The 18,172-nt window shown below is 45.8% G+C and overlaps 1 protein-coding gene and 1 non-coding gene across 4 annotated transcripts in view; one reads left to right on the top strand and one right to left on the bottom strand.

Annotated features, from left to right (window-relative positions):
* FMNL3 (formin like 3) overlaps positions 1–17,776 on the bottom strand; it is a 55,366-nt gene extending 37,590 nt beyond the window's left edge. For all 3 annotated transcript variants that reach the window (XM_007179312.3, XM_007179316.3, XM_028165865.2), the window contains exon 1: positions 17,395–17,776. In XM_007179312.3, the coding sequence (XP_007179374.2) occupies positions 17,395–17,520 (126 nt within the window). In that variant the 5' untranslated portion in view covers positions 17,521–17,776. The remainder of the gene's footprint in view (positions 1–17,394) is intronic.
* Positions 11,329–11,435, top strand: LOC114237637 (U6 spliceosomal RNA). Its single transcript, XR_003623177.1, has one exon. It is a non-coding gene; the product is annotated as a U6 spliceosomal RNA (small nuclear RNA).
* Positions 17,777–18,172: the final 396 nt, after the last annotated feature.

Raw genomic sequence — 18,172 nt, 5'->3', positions numbered from 1 at the left:
CCTGTTGTTGGACCCTAACTTCCCTTCGAAATATCTCCCTAAAGCTCACTCCCAGGCCCAAAAACCCTAACTCACTGCAGAGCAGGTACTCAAGGGAGAAAATGGAGCAGCGCTTAGGGAGGAGACACATTTCTCCTCCAGTTAAATACAGCCCAGGACCCCTGCAAATTAAAAGCTCCCTCTTTACTGAATCCACTCAGCTTTAGTTATAGGTCACACTTTTTATTTTTGTAACCAGCCAACCCACCAAATTATAGGCTCAGACCATGGACAGGCACGCCAAACACTGGGGCCAGCCTAGCAGAGGCACTGCCCTTTCTGGCCTGAGGAGGGTGTAGGAAGGAGGGGTGAACACCAGTCAAACCTGAAAGAGCAGAGGCCATGATCACTCTGCTGGGCAGAGTTGACTGAGGAGCCCGGTCTCACTCAGGCCAACATGGTGCCCAGAGGGAAGCCAGATTCCAGGGCTCTCCACATGGCAGACACAGTGAACTCTTAACACTATAAAGCAGATCGGGTCACTCCCCAAACTCCTTATCAAGGCTGATAAGGTTCCATAACCCGAGCCCTGCTCACCTTTCTTCTGCCTTCCCCGACTCTCTTTAGCATCCCTGCTGACCAATCTGGCATTCCTTCAGTTTCTCGAATGTGCAAAGTTCTTTCCCATCCTAAGGTTTACTCTCTCTTCCTAGAAAACCTCTCACCCAGATCTTTACACATGGCTATGAGGATGAATGGGGGATGGGGGGCAGGAAGGTGGAGCTGGGTCTGCAAGACTGGAGTAGAGTGACCACTAAGGAGTCTACTACAATGGACCAGGCAAGAGATGAGGATCCTCTACCCCAGCAGGTGGGGCTCCTGGCTGTCCTTCATATACCTGGCTAATTCTTCCTCTTTAATCCCCTCCCACACTGCTCTGGCCTTCAGTCTCCTCTCTCCTGATCCACACCTGTCCCCTGTAAGACCTGACACAGTCCATGTCTTCCTGAGAGCACTGCCTGATTCGCAGTCCCACGCCACGCTAATCCTTCCCTAACCCTCTAGTCCTTCTGTGCTTGGAGCTGTGTGGCACCTCGTCACTTCATGATCTCACTTGGTCTCCACAAAAACATGTGATTGGGCAAGACAAATAACCCCATGTTATGGATAAAATAACTGAGGCACATAGAGAGCCTCACGGATAATCTGAGGACACCCACTTGTTTTAATTCTCTAGTTGTTCAAAGTACAGTTCTATTTTGTCTCTCCAACTTGCACTATCTTCTATTTCTTTGGTATTCTCCAAAGCACTCGAGAAAGTGCTGTATATACAGTAGGCACCTAAGACCTGTTTCCTTAATAAATCAAGAAAGGAAGGAAAATGAAATGAAAGTAGAAAGTCTCTCAGAGATTCCAAGGCTGCCTCTGGCCTTCATTTAGAGGGGAGCCTTGGTTATACTCTCTCGTAACAACCTGTTCTTTGCCTCCCGAGGACATATAACTTGTAGTTAAGTATTTATTTGTTTAATATCTGCATTCCCATAAACTCCATGAAAGCAGAGGTGATATTTTTCACCACTGTATACCCAGTGCTATCACTGGCACACAGTAAATAAAAAAGGAAATACTGGGCTTCCCTGGTGGTGCAGTGGTTTAGAATCTGCCTGCCAATGCAGGGGACACGGGTTCGAGCCTTGGTCTGGGAAGATCCCACATGCCGCGGAGCAACTGGGCCCGTGAGCCACAACTACTGAGCCTGCGCGTCTGGAGCCTGTGCTCCACAACAAGAGAGGCCGCGATAGTGAGAGGCCTGCGCACCGCGATGAAGAGTGGCCCCCGCTTGCCACAACTAGAGAAAGCCCTCGCACAGAAACGAAGACCCAACACAGCCATAAATAAAATAAATAAATAAACATAGAACAAAAACCTGTTTAAAAAAAAAAAAAAAAAAAGGAAATACTTGTTGAATAGTGAAAGTCCTAGTGCGATAGCTGGGATTCAAACCCAAGTCTGGCTGACTCCAAAGCACTAATCTTCCCACCACACCTCTTAGCAAAGGAAGGCTTGTTCTACTTTCCCTGTATTCTGCCGTAATGTACACAATCCCCACCAAAGCAGTACTGAAGGCGGGCGGAGGGGGGGATGGGGGGGGGACGGGGGGTGGGGGGGGTGAGGGCGGGTGGTGATCCTGGAAAGAGAAGGAGATTGTGGTTAAGGATGTGGGTTTTGGAGTCAAACTGCTTGGATTCAAATTCTGACGTCACCACCTACTAGCTGTGTGATCCCAGGTGAGCTATTTAACCTCCCTGGACCTCCATTTCCTCATCTATAAAATGGAGATAATTATAACTACTTCATAGTTATGGTGATTAAATGAGATAATGTGTATAAAGAGCTTTGCCAGATGCTTGGCATACCATTAGCATGCAATGAACATCATCTGTGAAAATGATTAACTATCCATATTTCTGGGAGACAAGAATCTAGAGAACATAGTTTCCTTGGGGGTTGGGGCTGCTGAACTGACTTAACTTTGAGAAGCGTAGCTGCAGTGAAGCCCAGAGCTCGTTTATTCTCTTTGCTGACTTCACCTGCTAAACTGAGGCTGGAGGTGCAGCTTTCACTAGCCTAGAAATGAAACAGGCTAAAAATATACAACTTGGCTGTGTCTGGGAGACCAAGGTTGGGCCTACATTTAAGAATTTAAAATATAGCCTCAGGGCATAAGGGCATCTCTTAGGATTCTTTCTACTATGAAAACTAGTGCCAAGCTCAGTACAGGGCAGGGAATGACCTCACTGGTGTCCTTTCTCCCTGCTGCTCTCTTCTTTTGGGTCAGCGCAGAGAGTAAGAGAGAGGAGCTTTCTTTTTTGCAATAGAAGTTGAGTCCTCCTCCCCTATTTTTATTCCTCCTTTTCCCTTAAAGGAGGAACAAATACATGGGTACATATTGTTAAAAAATTAATCAACTCAAAAGCCTATAGAATAAAAAAGGAGTCACTGTTCGGCCCCCAACCCTATCCATCCCCCTCCGTAGGTCACCACAGGGACTAACAGCTTGGTGTTGACTGTTCCAGGCCTTTTTTCTAAACATTTACATACAAACATGTGGCTTTACAAAGCATTATATATACTCTTCTTTTAATTCCCTTTTTAGACGATTATATTTATACATACACACACACACACACACACACACACACACACATCTTCGAGATTCCCATCAGCCGCAACCATTTATTGAGTGCCTGGCCAGTGCCAGGCATTTGGCTGGACAGTGATAAGCATACAGAAAGTCTCCACCCTCATGGAGTCAATAGTCTGGGGAGACAGATAATAAGCAAGTAATTAAACAAATAATTTTAAAATGGAAAATAATACAAAAGCAGTTAAAAGGATGCTAAGAGAATAATAAAGAAGAGAGGCCTCTCTGAGAGGTGGCATTATTAAAACTGAGCCCTGAAGCACAAACTAGATTGAGCCATTTGAAGATCCAGGGACAAGGCATTCCAGGAGAGGAAACAGCTTGTGCAAAGGCCCTGAGACAAGAAAGGAACTTGTCCTGAACTAAAGGAAGGCTAATGTGGAGGTTGGCAATCAGGAGGGTGAGTAAGGTTAAAGAAGTCAGCAGGAGCCAAATAATGCAGTCTTAAGGGCCAAGGCCAGGAGTTTGCTTTTTTTTTTTTTTTAGTGCAAAAGGAAGCCATTAAAGATTTCTAGGTAGGAAAATGATGCTATTTGACTTATATTTTAAATTTGGCTGTTTTGCAAAGAATGGTTGGGAGAATGGAGAAAGGAGCAGTAGAGGAAATTGGGAGGCCAATTGTTTGGATGTAATACAAGCCAGAGTTGACATCGGCTTGGACTGAGGCAGTGGCAGTAGAGAAGAGAGAATGGGTAGATCTGAGACATATTTTGGAGATGGAATTGGCAGAGTACTAGACTGAGTATGGAGAAGGAAGAAGGAAAAATTAAGGATAACTCCCAGTAGTTGCCTGGAGTAACCAGATGAATGGAAGAGAAACAGATATGGACAAGAAATGGACAATCAGGTTTTTCCCAGGTGTTTACTGTTAAACAATGCAGCCCTGAGGATCCTTTCCATGCACCTTCCTGCCCATGTATAAACAGTTCTGTAGGACAGTTTCCTGGAAGTGAGATGACCAAGTTAAAGGGTATGCACATTTGAAACTGGTAGACCCTATAAAATGTCTTCTAAAATGTCTGTACCAAATTACACTACCACTAATGGTGTATTAATGTACCACTAATGACAACCATAGACGTTGTCAATCTTTAAAAATTTGCCCAAAAAAAAAAAAAAAAAAAAAAAAAAAAAAAAAAAAAAAAAAAAAAAAAAAAAAAATTTGCCCAGATGATTAGTATAAAAGTGTATCATTGAAATGTTCATTTCCTTGATTTCTAATGAGGTTAACAGTTTTTTATTTAACTTTTAATTACATAACTGACATATAAATACATTCTCCTTGTAAGAAATGTTAACGTTATAGATAAAGCTAAATTCCCTTTGACTATCCTGTTCCTCTTATTATGATTCCTTCCCTACATTTCAGAGGTAATCATTGTTATTAGATTTACTTGTATTCTTCCAGAAATTTTTCTAGGCATTTTAAAATATATACATATAATCAAGGATTAAGCATCTTTTAGAAGTTGTGGAATTCCCTGGCGGCACAGTGGTTAAGAATCCACCTGCCAATGCAGGGGACATGGGTTCAATCCCTGGTCCAGGAAGATCCCACATGCCGCGGAGCAGCTAAGGCTGCGAGCCACAACTACTGAGCCCACACGCCACAACTACTGAAGCCTGCGAGCTGCAACTACTGAAGCCCGCACGCCTAGAGCCCATGCTCCGCAACAAGAAGCCACCGCAGTGAGAAGCCCGCGCACTGCAACGAAGAGTAGCCCCCGCTCGCCACAACTAGAGAAAGCCTGTACATAGCAACAAAGATCCAACACAGCCAAAAAAAAAAAAGTTGTATTTCTAGCAGTCCTTTTAGCATTAACAAAAAATCTAACCAAAAATTTTTACTTAAGGCCTCTCTAAGTGACATCTAAGCTGAGGCCTTCTCAAGGTTACTTAACCCCTCTGAGCCCTGTTTTCATCACCTGTAAAACAGAAATAAAAACCGCATTCAAAAAGATACATGCACCCCAATGTTCATTGCAGCACTATTTACAATAGCCAAGGCATGGAGACACCCTAAATGTCCATCAACGGAGGAATGGATAAAGAAGATGTGGTACATATATACAATGGAATACTACTCAGCCATAGAAAGGAACGAAATAGTGCTATTTGCAGACATGTGAATAGACCTAGAGACTGTCATACAGAGCGAAGTAAGTCAGAAAGAGAAAAATATCGTATAATATCACTTATATGTGGAATATAGAAAAACGGTACAGATGAACAATTGCAAAGCAGAAATAGAGACACAGATGTAGAAAACAAACTTATGTATACCAAGGGGGGAAGGGGGAGTGGGATGAATTGGGAGATTGGGATTTACATATATACACTAGTATGTATAAAATAGATAACTAATGAGAACCTACTGTATAGCACAGGAAACTCTACTCAATGCTCTGTGGTGACCAAAATGGGAAGGAAATCTAAAAAACAGGGGATATATGTATATGTATACCTGATTCACTTTGCTGTACAGCAGAAACAACACTGTAAAGCAACTATACTCCAATAAAAATTAATTAAAAAAAGTAAAATAACTGCCTTACAGTATTGTTGTCAAGTTTAATGAGATAATACATGTAAAAGCATGTGGCATATACCCGACAAATGCTGAATTCTCTTTCCTTAACCTATACAAGTTAAATCTAGGCATTTGGTGGAGACCAGAAACTGAGCCATTCCTATAAGGATGAGATGGGAGACTCCACCCATAAAAAAACAACATTTTTAATGTTGTTCTGAAAAAAACTTTTTTTCATAATAAAGCCCCCAAAAGATCTGAATTTTTCTTCAAAAATTTTGGTATGAAATATTCTGAGCAGTCAAAAAAAGTATAGGTAATTTTTGTTTGTTTGTTTGTAAGGTAGAAAGCAAAAGGATTTAAGCATAGAAGTAACTGCTAGAGACTGGATGTCGAAGTCCTCTTTAAGGCACACCCTGGGAAGCCACAACTGCCTGGATTTTCCCAGAGACCTTAGGCCTGCTGGAGAGAGTTGCGGCTTTGGGCAGATAGTACCTCAAAACATAGGATATGACCTAACCTTTGGGCTTCACTGCAAGGATGCCACTGGTTCCCCTGGCTTGTCAAAGTACATCCTGTCATCCCTACCTGGATGTTCCTGGAGGTTGAGGGTCTGGCTCGAAGGGGAAGAGCTCACCACAAAGTGTCCTTAGTCAAAGTTAAATTAAGGCATCGGGCTTCCCTGGTGGTGCAGTGGTTAAGAATCTGCCTGCCAATGCAGAGGACACAGGTTTGAGCCCTGGTCCGGGAGGATCCCACATGCCGCGGAGCAGCTAAGCCCGTGCACCACAACTACTGAAGCCCACACACCTAGAGCCCATGCTCCGCATTAAGAGAAGCCACCACAATGAGAAGACTGAGCACCGCAATGAAGAGTACCCCCCACTCGCCACAACTAGAGAAAGCCCTCGTGCAGCAACAAAGACCCAACTTAGCCAAAAATAAATAAATGAATAAATAAATAAATTTATTTTTTAATTAATTAATTAATTAAGGCATCATCAGAAAATCTACAAACAACAAATGCTGGAGCGGGTGTGGAGAAAAGGGAACCCTCTTGCACTGTTGGTGGGAATGTAAATTGATACAGCCATTATGGAAAACAGTATGGAGGTTCCTTAAAAAACTAAAACTGGAATTACCATATGATCCAGCAATCCCACTACTGGGCATATACCCAGAGAAAACCATAATTCAAAAAGACACATGCACCCCAATGTTCACTGCAGCACTATTTACAATAGCCAGGTCATGGAAGCAACCTAAATGCCCATCGACAGACGAATGGATAAAGAAGATGTGGTACATATACACAATGGAACATTACTCAGCCATAAAAAGAAACGAAATTGGATCATTTGTAGAAATGTGGATGGATCTAGAGACTGTCATACAGAGTGAAGTAAGTCAGAAGGAGAAAAACAAATATCGTATATTAACGCATATATGTGGAATATAGAAAAATGGTACAGATGAACCGGTTTGCAATGCAGAAATAGAGACACAGATGTAGAGAACAAACATATGGACACCAAGGGGGGAAGCGGGGCGGGGTGGGGGGGATGAATTGGGAGATTAGGATTAACATATATACACTAATATGTATAAAACAGATAATTAATAAGAACCTGCTGTATAAAAAATAAATTAATTAAATTTTTTTTAAAAAGTTAAATTAAGATGTCCAAGGGCCAGAGTATCTCCCTCTGAATGGCAGTCAACCAAGTTTCAACAAGCTCTCTTTTTTGGAACCACCAACAGAGGCATCATTTTATCTGAACTGATAGCCCTTTTGTAAGGGCTCCATTCCCCTTACAAAAATATTGAGTACTGTTTGTGTCAAGGAGCTCCTGCAGTGGCTTCTCCTCGCCCAGCTCTCCCTTCCCATTCCTCTAGGCTCAAAGCCAGGGATTCCCTAGCAGATCCAAGAACGGGTTTTAAACCCCCAAAGGACTGTATGTGTGCACAGAATTAGGGGTCACAAGTTTAATCAGATTTTCAAAAGAGTCTTTTACTCAAAAGATCCAGAAGCACTGTCTAAAAAGCTCTCAAACATATTCGCAACCTAAAAGAACGTTTACCCTGGCTTGAGGAGCTGATGGGGTTAGTAAAGGTCAGCAGTGAAGTGTGTATTCCCCAAACTGCTCCTTGACAAGTTTTAGGGTACAGCCCACAGTACAGAAGGAACCAGGGAATCAGTCCTTAAACCTACAGACAGAGGTAATAAAAAGATGGAGGTCCACTTCTTGCTTGGAGGTGTAATAGGAAATGGGAAAACCAAGAAAGCACCAAAAACTGTTGCTCTGCCTTTACTTTTACTGCTCTTAAAGCTTCATCCCCAACTGGGACACAAGACAACGGAGGTACAGAAGAAACTCCAGGGACTTCCCTGGTGGCGCAGTGGTTAAGAATCCACCTGCCAATGCAGGGGACATGGGTTCGAGCCCTGGTCCAGGAAGATCCCACATGCCGCAGAGCAGCTAAGCCCGTGCGCCACAACTACTGAGCCTGCCCTCTAGAGCCCGCGACCCACAACTCCTGAGCCCACGTGCCTACAGCTCGTGCTCCGCAACAAGAGAAGCCATTGCAATGAGAAGGCCGTGCATTGCAACAAAGAGTAGCCCCCGCTCGTCGCAACTAGAGAAAGCCCGCACGCAGCAACAGACCCAACGCAGCCAAAAATAAATAAAGTAAATTTATAAAACAAAAAAAAGAAAATCCAAAAAAGAGGGGATATATGTATATGTATAGCTGATTCACCTTGCTGTACAGTAGAAACTAACAGAACATTGTAAAGCAACTATACTCCAATAAAAATTTTAAAAAAAAACAAAAAACACCGGGCTTCCCTGGTGGCACAGTGGTTAAGAATCTGCCTGCCAATGCAAGGGACATGGGTTCGAGCCCTGGTCCGGGAAGATCCCACATGCCGCAGAGCAACTAAGCCCGTGCGCCACAACTACTAAGCCTGCGCTCTAGAGCCCATGAGCCACAACTACCGAGCCCACGTGCCACAACTACTGAAGCCCGCACGCCTAGAGCCTGTGCTCCGCAACAAGAGAAGCCACTGCAATGAGAAGCCCACGCACTGCAACGAAGAGTAGCCCCCGCTTGCTGCAACTAGAGAAAGTCCGCGCACAGCAACTAAGACCCAATGCAGCCAAAAATAAATAAATAAATAAATTTTTAAAAAACCAAAAAAACAGAGTTATCCAAAAAAAAAAAAGAAAAAAAGACAACAGAGGTACAGATTAGTAGAAGATAATTCTCAGCAGAAGCGCTATCAGCATTTTGGGTAAGATCATTCTTTACTGTGTGGGACTGACCCAAACGCTGTAGGATGGTTAACATCCCCAGCCCTTGGGCACTAAATGTCAGAAGCAACTCCTCCCTCCCCACTCCAAGTCAGTGTGATAACCAAAAATCCTCACTTGCCAAAAGCTCCCTTCTGGGACAGTACCTCCCCCAGCTGAAAACCACTTTAACTGATGGGAATAGGGGTGGTATACAGTGTATAATGTATATGCCACAAACATTTAATTGTAGAACCTTTATAAACTATTTTCACTACGTTGTCTACTTTAAACATCTTCAAAACCCTGTAAAGTAGGTATTATCATCACCAATTTCATGAGGATGAAATTGGCTCAGAAAAGTTATAGACTTTGCCTAATGTCATCAGCTGGGGGAAAAGAAAAAAAAAAAAAAAAAAGCCTATCAAGCTGGACCAGAACCCAAGTCTTCTGATTCCAAAACTGATGTTTTTTCTTTCAAAACATCCTAAGCCTGCAAGGGTCTCAAACCAGCTACTTCCTTCCAGGACAGCTTTTTTTTTTAAGGTTTCACGGGAAATACTGGGAAGATCTAGGGACTGGCTCTCCAGCTCCCTGCAAGGAAACTGGTAAAAACTGAGCAGAAACTAACTCTGCTCTAAACTGTAGCTAGTCCTTAAAACAAGATAACCATCTCCGAAAGTACCCAAACACAAGGCTCATGCCCAGCTCTTAGAGATGGGATGAGCAATTGGAGGAGGGCTATGACACTCTCTAGTCTAGATCTGAGTAGAAATGAGCAAGCAGGGGAAGAAGAGAGTATATTCCTTCCCCGTTAATGTTTTTAGGGACCCAGAGGCAGGACCACCAGCCTATCCAGCCCTGTCAATAACCTGAGTGAGGGTGAGAAAGTGGTAAAAGAGATGGGGAGGGAACGAGGAAAGAGATGAGGACAAGAATTGAACCATCGCGAGCATACAACAGCCTAAATCCTTCCTCTACTTGCAAAATTTGTCACATAAATAATTCTGATACGCCCTCATGGTTCTGAACATTGTTTAGAACACCCTTCAAGTACCTCAAAGTACTTTATAAACTGAGAAGAGTATGCATATTAGTAAAGGGGGTGGGGGAAACTGCTCCGCCAAAACCCTGTCCAGGTCCTCCCCTACCCACCACACAAACTTCCAACCCACAACTTCGTTGTAAAGTGATGGAAGACAGAAAGCATAAGAGATTCTGGAAAGAGGATTCTGAAAGATGAAAACAGAAGTAGAGAAGAGTGTGGGAGGCACAGACAGAGTATTTCAAGGACACAGAGGCAGCCTAATACCTTTGTATCTTTCTTGGGGGACTCACTCTCCCATGGAAGGAAAACAAGATAGAAATATGTGGCTCTGCTGAGGGAGGCGGAGAGACTGGAAATGGGAACTCAGGGATTCTAGCTGCCTAGTTCATCTCTATTCTGGAAGCCTCTTCTTCATGGATGACAACCTCGAAACCCTTCAGTTCCCATGTGGTGCTATTCAAAGAGGGGGCCCTAGAGTACCCAGCAAGGAGCAGGGGGTGGGGGCTGTGTAGAGACAGCACCCTCTCTTATCTTCAAAGAAAAAGGTCCTTCCTCTTCTCTGAAGTGCATTTCCGAACTGGAATGAACCCCCGGCCTTTCCCTGGCGCTGCTTCAGCTCAGCGCAGACTTAGGAGAAACATTCCCCAGAATGGAGGTGACCAGCCTGGCTGAGCAGATAACACGCTGACTTCAGGCCGCCAGCACTGCTGTCCCCTGGGCTGACTACAGTCAGCTCTGGGGCAGATTCTTTGGTCTCGACCACGGAACTGGGGCCTTGGCTCCGACCAGCCTTCCCAGGCAACCCCAGGGGCAGGGGAGGATCTGTGGTCTCATTTCCTCTCCACCTTGGCTTCTTTTTTCACTTCATTGAAGACTAGCTATTTCCACCACGACCAGTTCCTGTTCTCACCAGCTGCAGCGGTTGTTTCCCCACAGACAGAGCTATGAAGCACTGGTGTGGCTGCCACCTGGACTGTTCCAGCTGCAGAAACAGACCCAATAAGTCCTGAGCTAAAGGGCTTTTTCATCCCAGATAAAATAGCAGGGAGAAGAAATTAAGGGGCAGGAAGCAATTCCAAGAACTCTCCAGTGGATACACTGTTATCCATTTCATTATTATTTTAATCTAACATAATAGTTATATATGCTCTTTCATATATGAAAAATATTTTATAATGAACAAGTGTGGAAGCATATACATTTATTACATAGAAATATGTATGTATAATAAATCCCCAGCAGAGAGCTAAGAACACATAAAAAAGATGGCCAAGTGCTCGCTTCGGCAGCACACATACTAAAATTGGAACGATACAGAGAAGATTAGCAGGGCCCCTGCGCAAGGATGATACGCAAATTCGTGATGCGTTCCATATTTTTAAAGATGTTTAAAAAAAAAAAAAAGATGGCCAAAACACTTATGATGAAATGTTAAAAGAAATACAAATTAAAACAAAATACAATTGCTCACTAATTAAACTGGCAAAGGTGTTCAAAGTTAAACCATTCAGTAATGGTTAGCTTATGGAGAAAGGGAGACACACTATCAGTGGAAAAGACAACTGGTACAACTTTTTTAGAAGGCATACTTCTCAAAGGCCTTTAAAAGCAATTTATCCCAAGGAAATAATCAGAGATGCCCACAACTATTTATGCACAGAAAATTCATCACAGTGTTAATTACAGTAGCAAAAAGCGGAGACAGAGAGAAATATAAGGCAGTAATAAAATATATAAGTACATCAAAACGTTAATAGTAAATGGAGAGATTACAGGTTATTTTAATGCTCTTCTTCATACTTTTCCATATGTTTTATACTTTTCATACTTTTTACTTCTAAATTTGCTTAATAAATATGTCTCATTTTCATAATCAGGAGAAAAGAAGCTATCCTCAATCCTCCAACCTCCCTTTAAGGACACTCACATGAACTACTCTCTTTTTAAAAAAAATTTGTAAATATGTATTTAGGACCTTAAAAACATTATATCCTACAATCTAGGAAGTTCAATTTTGGGTTTCTAGCCCAAGGAAAACTCTAACTATTGAAAAGGTACACCAAGATGTTCATCACAGCATTGTTTATGATGGCAAACAGAGGCAAACAACCTAAATGTCCAACAATAGGAGGAGAGTTAAGTAAACAATGGTACATTCACTTGATGGACCATTGTACAAGCATTTAAAAATGTTTACAGTGACTATCCTGGGAAAACTAATGAAATAACAAAAGAAAAAAAAAAGCCATGTTGGATAAATATATGTGTGTGTGTATACACACACACACACACACACACACACACACACGTTACTATCACAACACTGTACAAAACCCTGTGCAGAGGGCTTCCCTGATGGCGCAGTGGTTAAGAATCTGCCTGCCAATGCAGGGGACACTGGTTCAAGCCCTGGTCTGGGAAGATCCCACATGCCGTGGAGCAACTAAGCCCGTGCGCCACAACTACTGAGCCTGCGCTCTAGAGCCCTCAAGCCACAACTGCTGAAGCCCATGCGCCTAGAGCTTGTGCTCTGCAACAAGAGAAGCCACCGCAATGAGAAGCCCACGCACTGCAACAAAGAGTAGCCCCTGCTCTCGGCAACTAGAGAAAGCCCTCGCGCAGCAACAAAGACCCAACGCAGCCAAAAATAAATAAATAAAATTAATTTTAAAAAAAAACCCTATGCAGAGACAAAAACATGAAAAGTTTTAAAACACATTGTCTCCATTTGCTAAAGGAATGGAGAAAATATGGACTTTTTCCTTCAACCTAAATCTTCAATCTTTTCTTTTCTAAATTCCCCAAACTTGTTTTTAGAGAATGAATATTACTTTAAGAGAAAAAAGGAAAAAAGCTGAGTTTCCCTTTGAGCCATGAAAACATTCCCAAATCACAAGGAGTCCACTGCATCAGTTCCATCTCCCTCCCACCTACCCCTACACTTCCCCAATCTAAAGCAGGGTCATATGGGAAAGTCAAGGAATGAGGTTTCTCTGTGCCCTAGGGTCTTCTCAGTGGGGTCTCTAAACAAGGGGGTTGCTCTGACAGCTGTCAAGGGCCCTTACCCTCCCCCAAGTCCTATCCCAGCCTGAACTAATTCACCACAATCCCCAGGGCTGGGAAAAACATTTCCACCATGGCGATTTGGAACTTGATATTTAGTCCAAGTTTTTCCCAGCCCCTTTCTATGTCAAAGGAGGCCTCTCAAAGCCTCTTGACAACTAGCACCCAGGCCAGCTTAGCTCCCACATCAACGCTACACTTATAGCAAAACCCCAAGTCATCAGTCTACCAGGGAAATGTGAAAGGAGGGGCCACGGCAGGGACAGCCTGTCACACAGCCCCACCCTCATGCCCTGAGAGCCTCCTCTTGAGGGATATCCAGGGCTTTTTCTGGCATTAGAACCTTTAGACTTCATTTCAAATCTGTAGTAAGCCAGTAAACAGAAAAATCAGGGTGCAAACACAGCAAAGGCAGACAGCTATCCTTTTAAAGTCATTAAAGCCCTCTGCCTCCCCTCTCTATCTAAGGAAAGGCCAGTACTGGCCAGCATACTAGCTTCTGAGCAACTAAGGTAGTAGACTAGTCGGGACCAAAACACAGAGGGGGGCTTTACCGGACCAGAGATCGGCTCTCATCCTGGTATTAATAAAGAGGAGCTCCAATAACTGACCATCCTAAACTTATCAGTCCTCAACAGAATAGGGGCTGCTGCCAAGACAGGGGGTAAGGAAGGATCCCAAGGAAACAGTGTAACACAGCAGCTTCACAACCTTTTTAATATCAGGGCACACCTAGAAAATACTATTTGCACAGTACACAGGGTAAATGGTGGAAGCTGATCCAGCCAGACGGGACCAATCTGGGACCTGAGCTGCTGCCAGGGCTGAGGGGATCAGTATCCCAGCATACCAGTAGGAAAGCCCTGGATTAGGGCACTGGGCTGGGGTAGGACTATGTCCTGCACAAATCACCTCATGGCTTCAGACCTCGAGTTCTCCAACCTCAGCTGACAGGCTGTGGGTCAGATCATGTGTCTGCACCAGAAAGCTGGGAGCCTGTGGTCTTGACTCAGCAATGATACAACTTCCCCAGCCAGGGTGCTTTTCAGGGGGGGTTTCCATAGATACACTGGGACTGGGGAAGCCCTTCATGTGACAGCAGCAGCATATCCTGAGTCTGGCTATACAGAATGGGGTAACTGGTTTCATCAGATCTCTGAACTTAAAATACCTTTTTGGGAATACAAGTGATCTCAGATCTGAGTCACTGCAGAGAGTTACACATTTAAAAACTACCATTCACCAAGCATACAGTAGATGCCAGACTGCTAACTAAGTACTTAACTTCTAGTTTCATTAAATTCACACAATAACCTCATGTGGCAAATACTATTATTATCCTCATTTATAAGAGGAAACTGGGACTCAAAGAGATTAAGTAACTTGATTGAGGTCAAACACTTTTCTAACTGGAGACTGTGAGGAGCCAGTATTTGAGCCCACTTTGACTTGAAAATCCATATGCTTAACCAGGACACCAGTACATCACTTCAGCAAAACCAACAAATAGCTTGTCCATAAACCAAATCTATCTGGGGAAGAAAATGGTGTAAAAGCAACAACCTGTCTGACTCTTTTACACAATCAAGAAAAGAAACTAGGGCTTCCCTGGTGGTGCAGTGGTTGAGAATCTGCCTGCCAATGCAGGGGACACGGGTTTGAGCCCTGGTCTGGGAAGATCCCACATGCCACGGAGCAACTGGGCCCGTGAGCCACAACTACTGAGCCTGCGCGTCTGGAGCCTGTGCCCCGCAACGGGAGGGGCCGCGATAGTGAAAGGCCCGCGCACCGCGATGAAGAGCGGCCCCCGCACCGCGATGAAGAGTGGCCCCCACTTGCCGCAACTAGAGAAAGCCCTCACACGAAAACTAAGAGACCCAACACAGTCATAAATAAATAAATAAATAAAAATAAATAAAGTATTTAAAAAAAGAAAAATGCTTTAAAAAAAAAAAGAAAAGAAAAGAAACTAATCTATACTGAGTACCTACTGGGTGCCAAGCACCTTATATACACACCTCACTTAATTCTCAAAATCCCACCAGGATGGGAATCATTAGCCTCATTGTACAGATGAGCAAACTTAGGCTCAGAGAGGTTAAGACGATTGCTAAGACAGAGCTCCTGCTTTTTCTACTGTACTATGCTTCTCCTGACTGTCAGGAAATATATCTGAGCCTGTTCCAGGGTCAAACATCCAATAGCCAGTACTGTTCCCAAAGGATAGTGGAAAGGACATGTTTTAGGAACAGAGGAAAGAGGGATCTTTAAGAGTCCCTAGTGAAGAACTCAAATCCCCAAGAAAGCATGATTTCCCTGTGTTGGAAAACTGAGGTAAAATCTCCTCCTTTCCTAAGACAGCTAACTAGCCCTGGCCTGCCCTGTTCCAACTCCCCGTCAGCAGCGGCTCAGGCACACAGTAACAAGACCAAAACAAAACCCACGAGGAAACAAATCAAAACTTTATGCTGAAAGTTAGGCTTGCAAGTGGGTGGTACGGTCCCCGGTTTGACCTAGGCTCTCTGGCTAGTAATCAGGATACCATACGCATTTTGTAAATATTAAGCCATTAATCTGCCAACTAAACAAATGTGTCAGCCAAACTCCAGTGAGGACATGACCAACTCTGGTTCTGAGCTCTCACAACACACAGCCTGGTAGCCCCTACCTAAGGCAGCCCCCTACCCAGTCCACCTCTGAACATCCCTTTACATCCCTTTTTCTCCAATTTCTGTAGCTACCTCATGCCACTCCATGGGGGTTTTCACACCCCCACTGGAGGGCAGATTCCCTCCCACTCTTTTCCCCCAACAGTTGAGCTCTTGTTTGCAAGGGCATCAAGTCCCAGGCTCTCCTCAACCTCTGAGATGGCCACAGCACATTAGTAATCACTGACTCACCCCATCCCCCTGAGGATGCTGGAGGAAATGCAGAGGGCCACAAGACATGTGGCCCAGATCCCTTCGGCCCTTCACAGAGCTGATGGGCAGATAGGTGCCAGCTTCCCCTTGGAACCCCGTGAACCCTCTCTGATCTGGCTATGGTGCCAGTGGGGTGATGTCAGGCTCTGCACCATCGGAGAGGCCAGGATCTCTAGACAGCTTCATTGGTGCCAACAGATCTAATCTTCCTATTCCAAAGCAGATGAAATCCAATAAGGCTGCTAAGTCACAACTTAACCCTCCTCACAGGCAAAGGCAAAGTCAGCCCTTCAGGCCATAGTAACAATAACGGCAGCATTAACACTGCCTCTTAGAGAGTTCTTTGAGGAACTGGGAACTATTTCCCCAAGTTTCTCTAAGATTTACCTCTGTTAGCAAACGTTCCTTCACCTAGCTCACTTTCTTTCTCCAAAACTTCATTTTTAGCTCCGACATATTCTCTGCCTCCATCTCAGTGATACCAGCTCAGATGCTCTCTGTCCACAGAGCCACCGACATCAATGTCCAGTTCCCACATCAAAGAAGAATCCCAAAGTCAGCTCTAAAAACTCATCCATACAGATCATTTAGGAACCTACAGAAAGACTAAAAAGAAGCACAGGCAAAAAATACAAACCAGCCACTAGGGCTTAACATAAAAGGGGTGGGGGGGGGAGGAGGCAGGATGGTTTGTGTATTGTTTCAATTGGAAAAATACACTAGTGAAATGGCTTATCCACATGTTCAGCTCTTTTAGGCAAACCCACTGTAACTTTGCAGGATGCCTGCAGGCCGTTCTGAAAATAAGTAGAATGGCATCACTCTTTATTCCACCCCCTTCACGAGCTGCCAGTCCCCCTCCATTCCCCCTCCTCTCCCCCAAACATCTGGTCTGGGCTGGGAGTAGGACCCACTCCCTGGAAAGCCTCCATGTTAACACGAGAGGCGGTCTCCCCAGTCAGAGAACCCGGACTTAGGCTGGGGAGTGGACCGGCCCTGAGCTTCTGAATTCCCCCGCACCAGCCAGAGGTTTAGGAATGAGAATCCTAGGGACCTGCGGAGACTGTCAGGGAAGTGAGGAGAAGTGCGAAGGGCGGCAGAAGGGGGAGGGCAGAGGAAGAAGTCTGGATCCTGGGGCGGTCCCGGGCTGGGGACCCCTCCTCCTAAGTGTCCAGCGGTTGAGGCGTCGGTCGGGAGGTCCCCGACGGGACTGCTCAGAGGTTCCTGGGAAGGCGCTGGGGGCCGAGACCCATCGGGGGCCCTGACTGAAGGGGTGGGCCGGACCAAGGAACCCACCCGGGGCGCTGGGACCTGCGGGGCGGTAGGAGGGGGAAGGGACTAGGCTCAGCTCTCACCAGCACCAAGGCGAACCTCTCTTCCAGCTCACAGGGCTCAGGCATCGGCATTTTGCCGGGCGGCGGCAGCAGCGAGACAGAGGGAGGCTCGCCCTGGCCGCCCTCGGCGCTCTCCAGGTTGCCCATAGCGGCGGGGCCCCCTCGGGGGCCTCAGCCCCCCACCTCCACGCCCGGGGGTCTTTGGCGCGGCCGTTCGGACCCGACTCCTCCCTCAGCGCCGGCTACCCCAGTCCCGACTCCTTCGCCGGGTCGGGGGCTTCTCGGGGTCCGGCAGGAGGCGGCGCAGCGGACAGCGGCACCGAAGCGACAGGAACCACGGCCACGGCTCTGGCTCACACCCGCCGCCTCGCCGCTCTCGGCGCGCCGCCCCGGCGCTGCCCCTCCCCGCCCCCCGCGTTCTTTCCCTCCCCTCCCCACCTCGCTTCCTCCCACCCACTCCCGGCCGGGACTCCCGCTTCCCCCCCGAGCGCCGACTGCAGCCGCGCGCCTCGCGCCCCATTCATGCAGGCCCCGCCTCTCGCCCACGGGCCTCTCGGACGGCCCGCCCCGCCCTGCCCCCGCCTGAGCCCGATTGACTGCCGCAACTGCCAATCACAGCGCCTCCAGCCCCCGGCTGCCTCGCGCCTGGCGCTTGGCGCGCCCTGGCGGCCCTGGTGCGTATCTAATCACCGCAGTTGCTGAGGGCGTGAGGTGTCGGCTTGGGCGCGGGAAACGGCCCTTTTCCAGAACAGCTCATAATGTGTACAAATAAGTAAGATATAGGGTACCGTGTGAAAAG

The sequence above is a fragment of the Balaenoptera acutorostrata genome, chromosome 11 (genome assembly GCF_949987535.1).
Source record: "Balaenoptera acutorostrata chromosome 11, mBalAcu1.1, whole genome shotgun sequence".
Taxonomy (NCBI): Eukaryota; Metazoa; Chordata; class Mammalia; order Artiodactyla; family Balaenopteridae; genus Balaenoptera; species Balaenoptera acutorostrata.
This window is presented reverse-complemented; position numbering and strand designations above follow the sequence as displayed.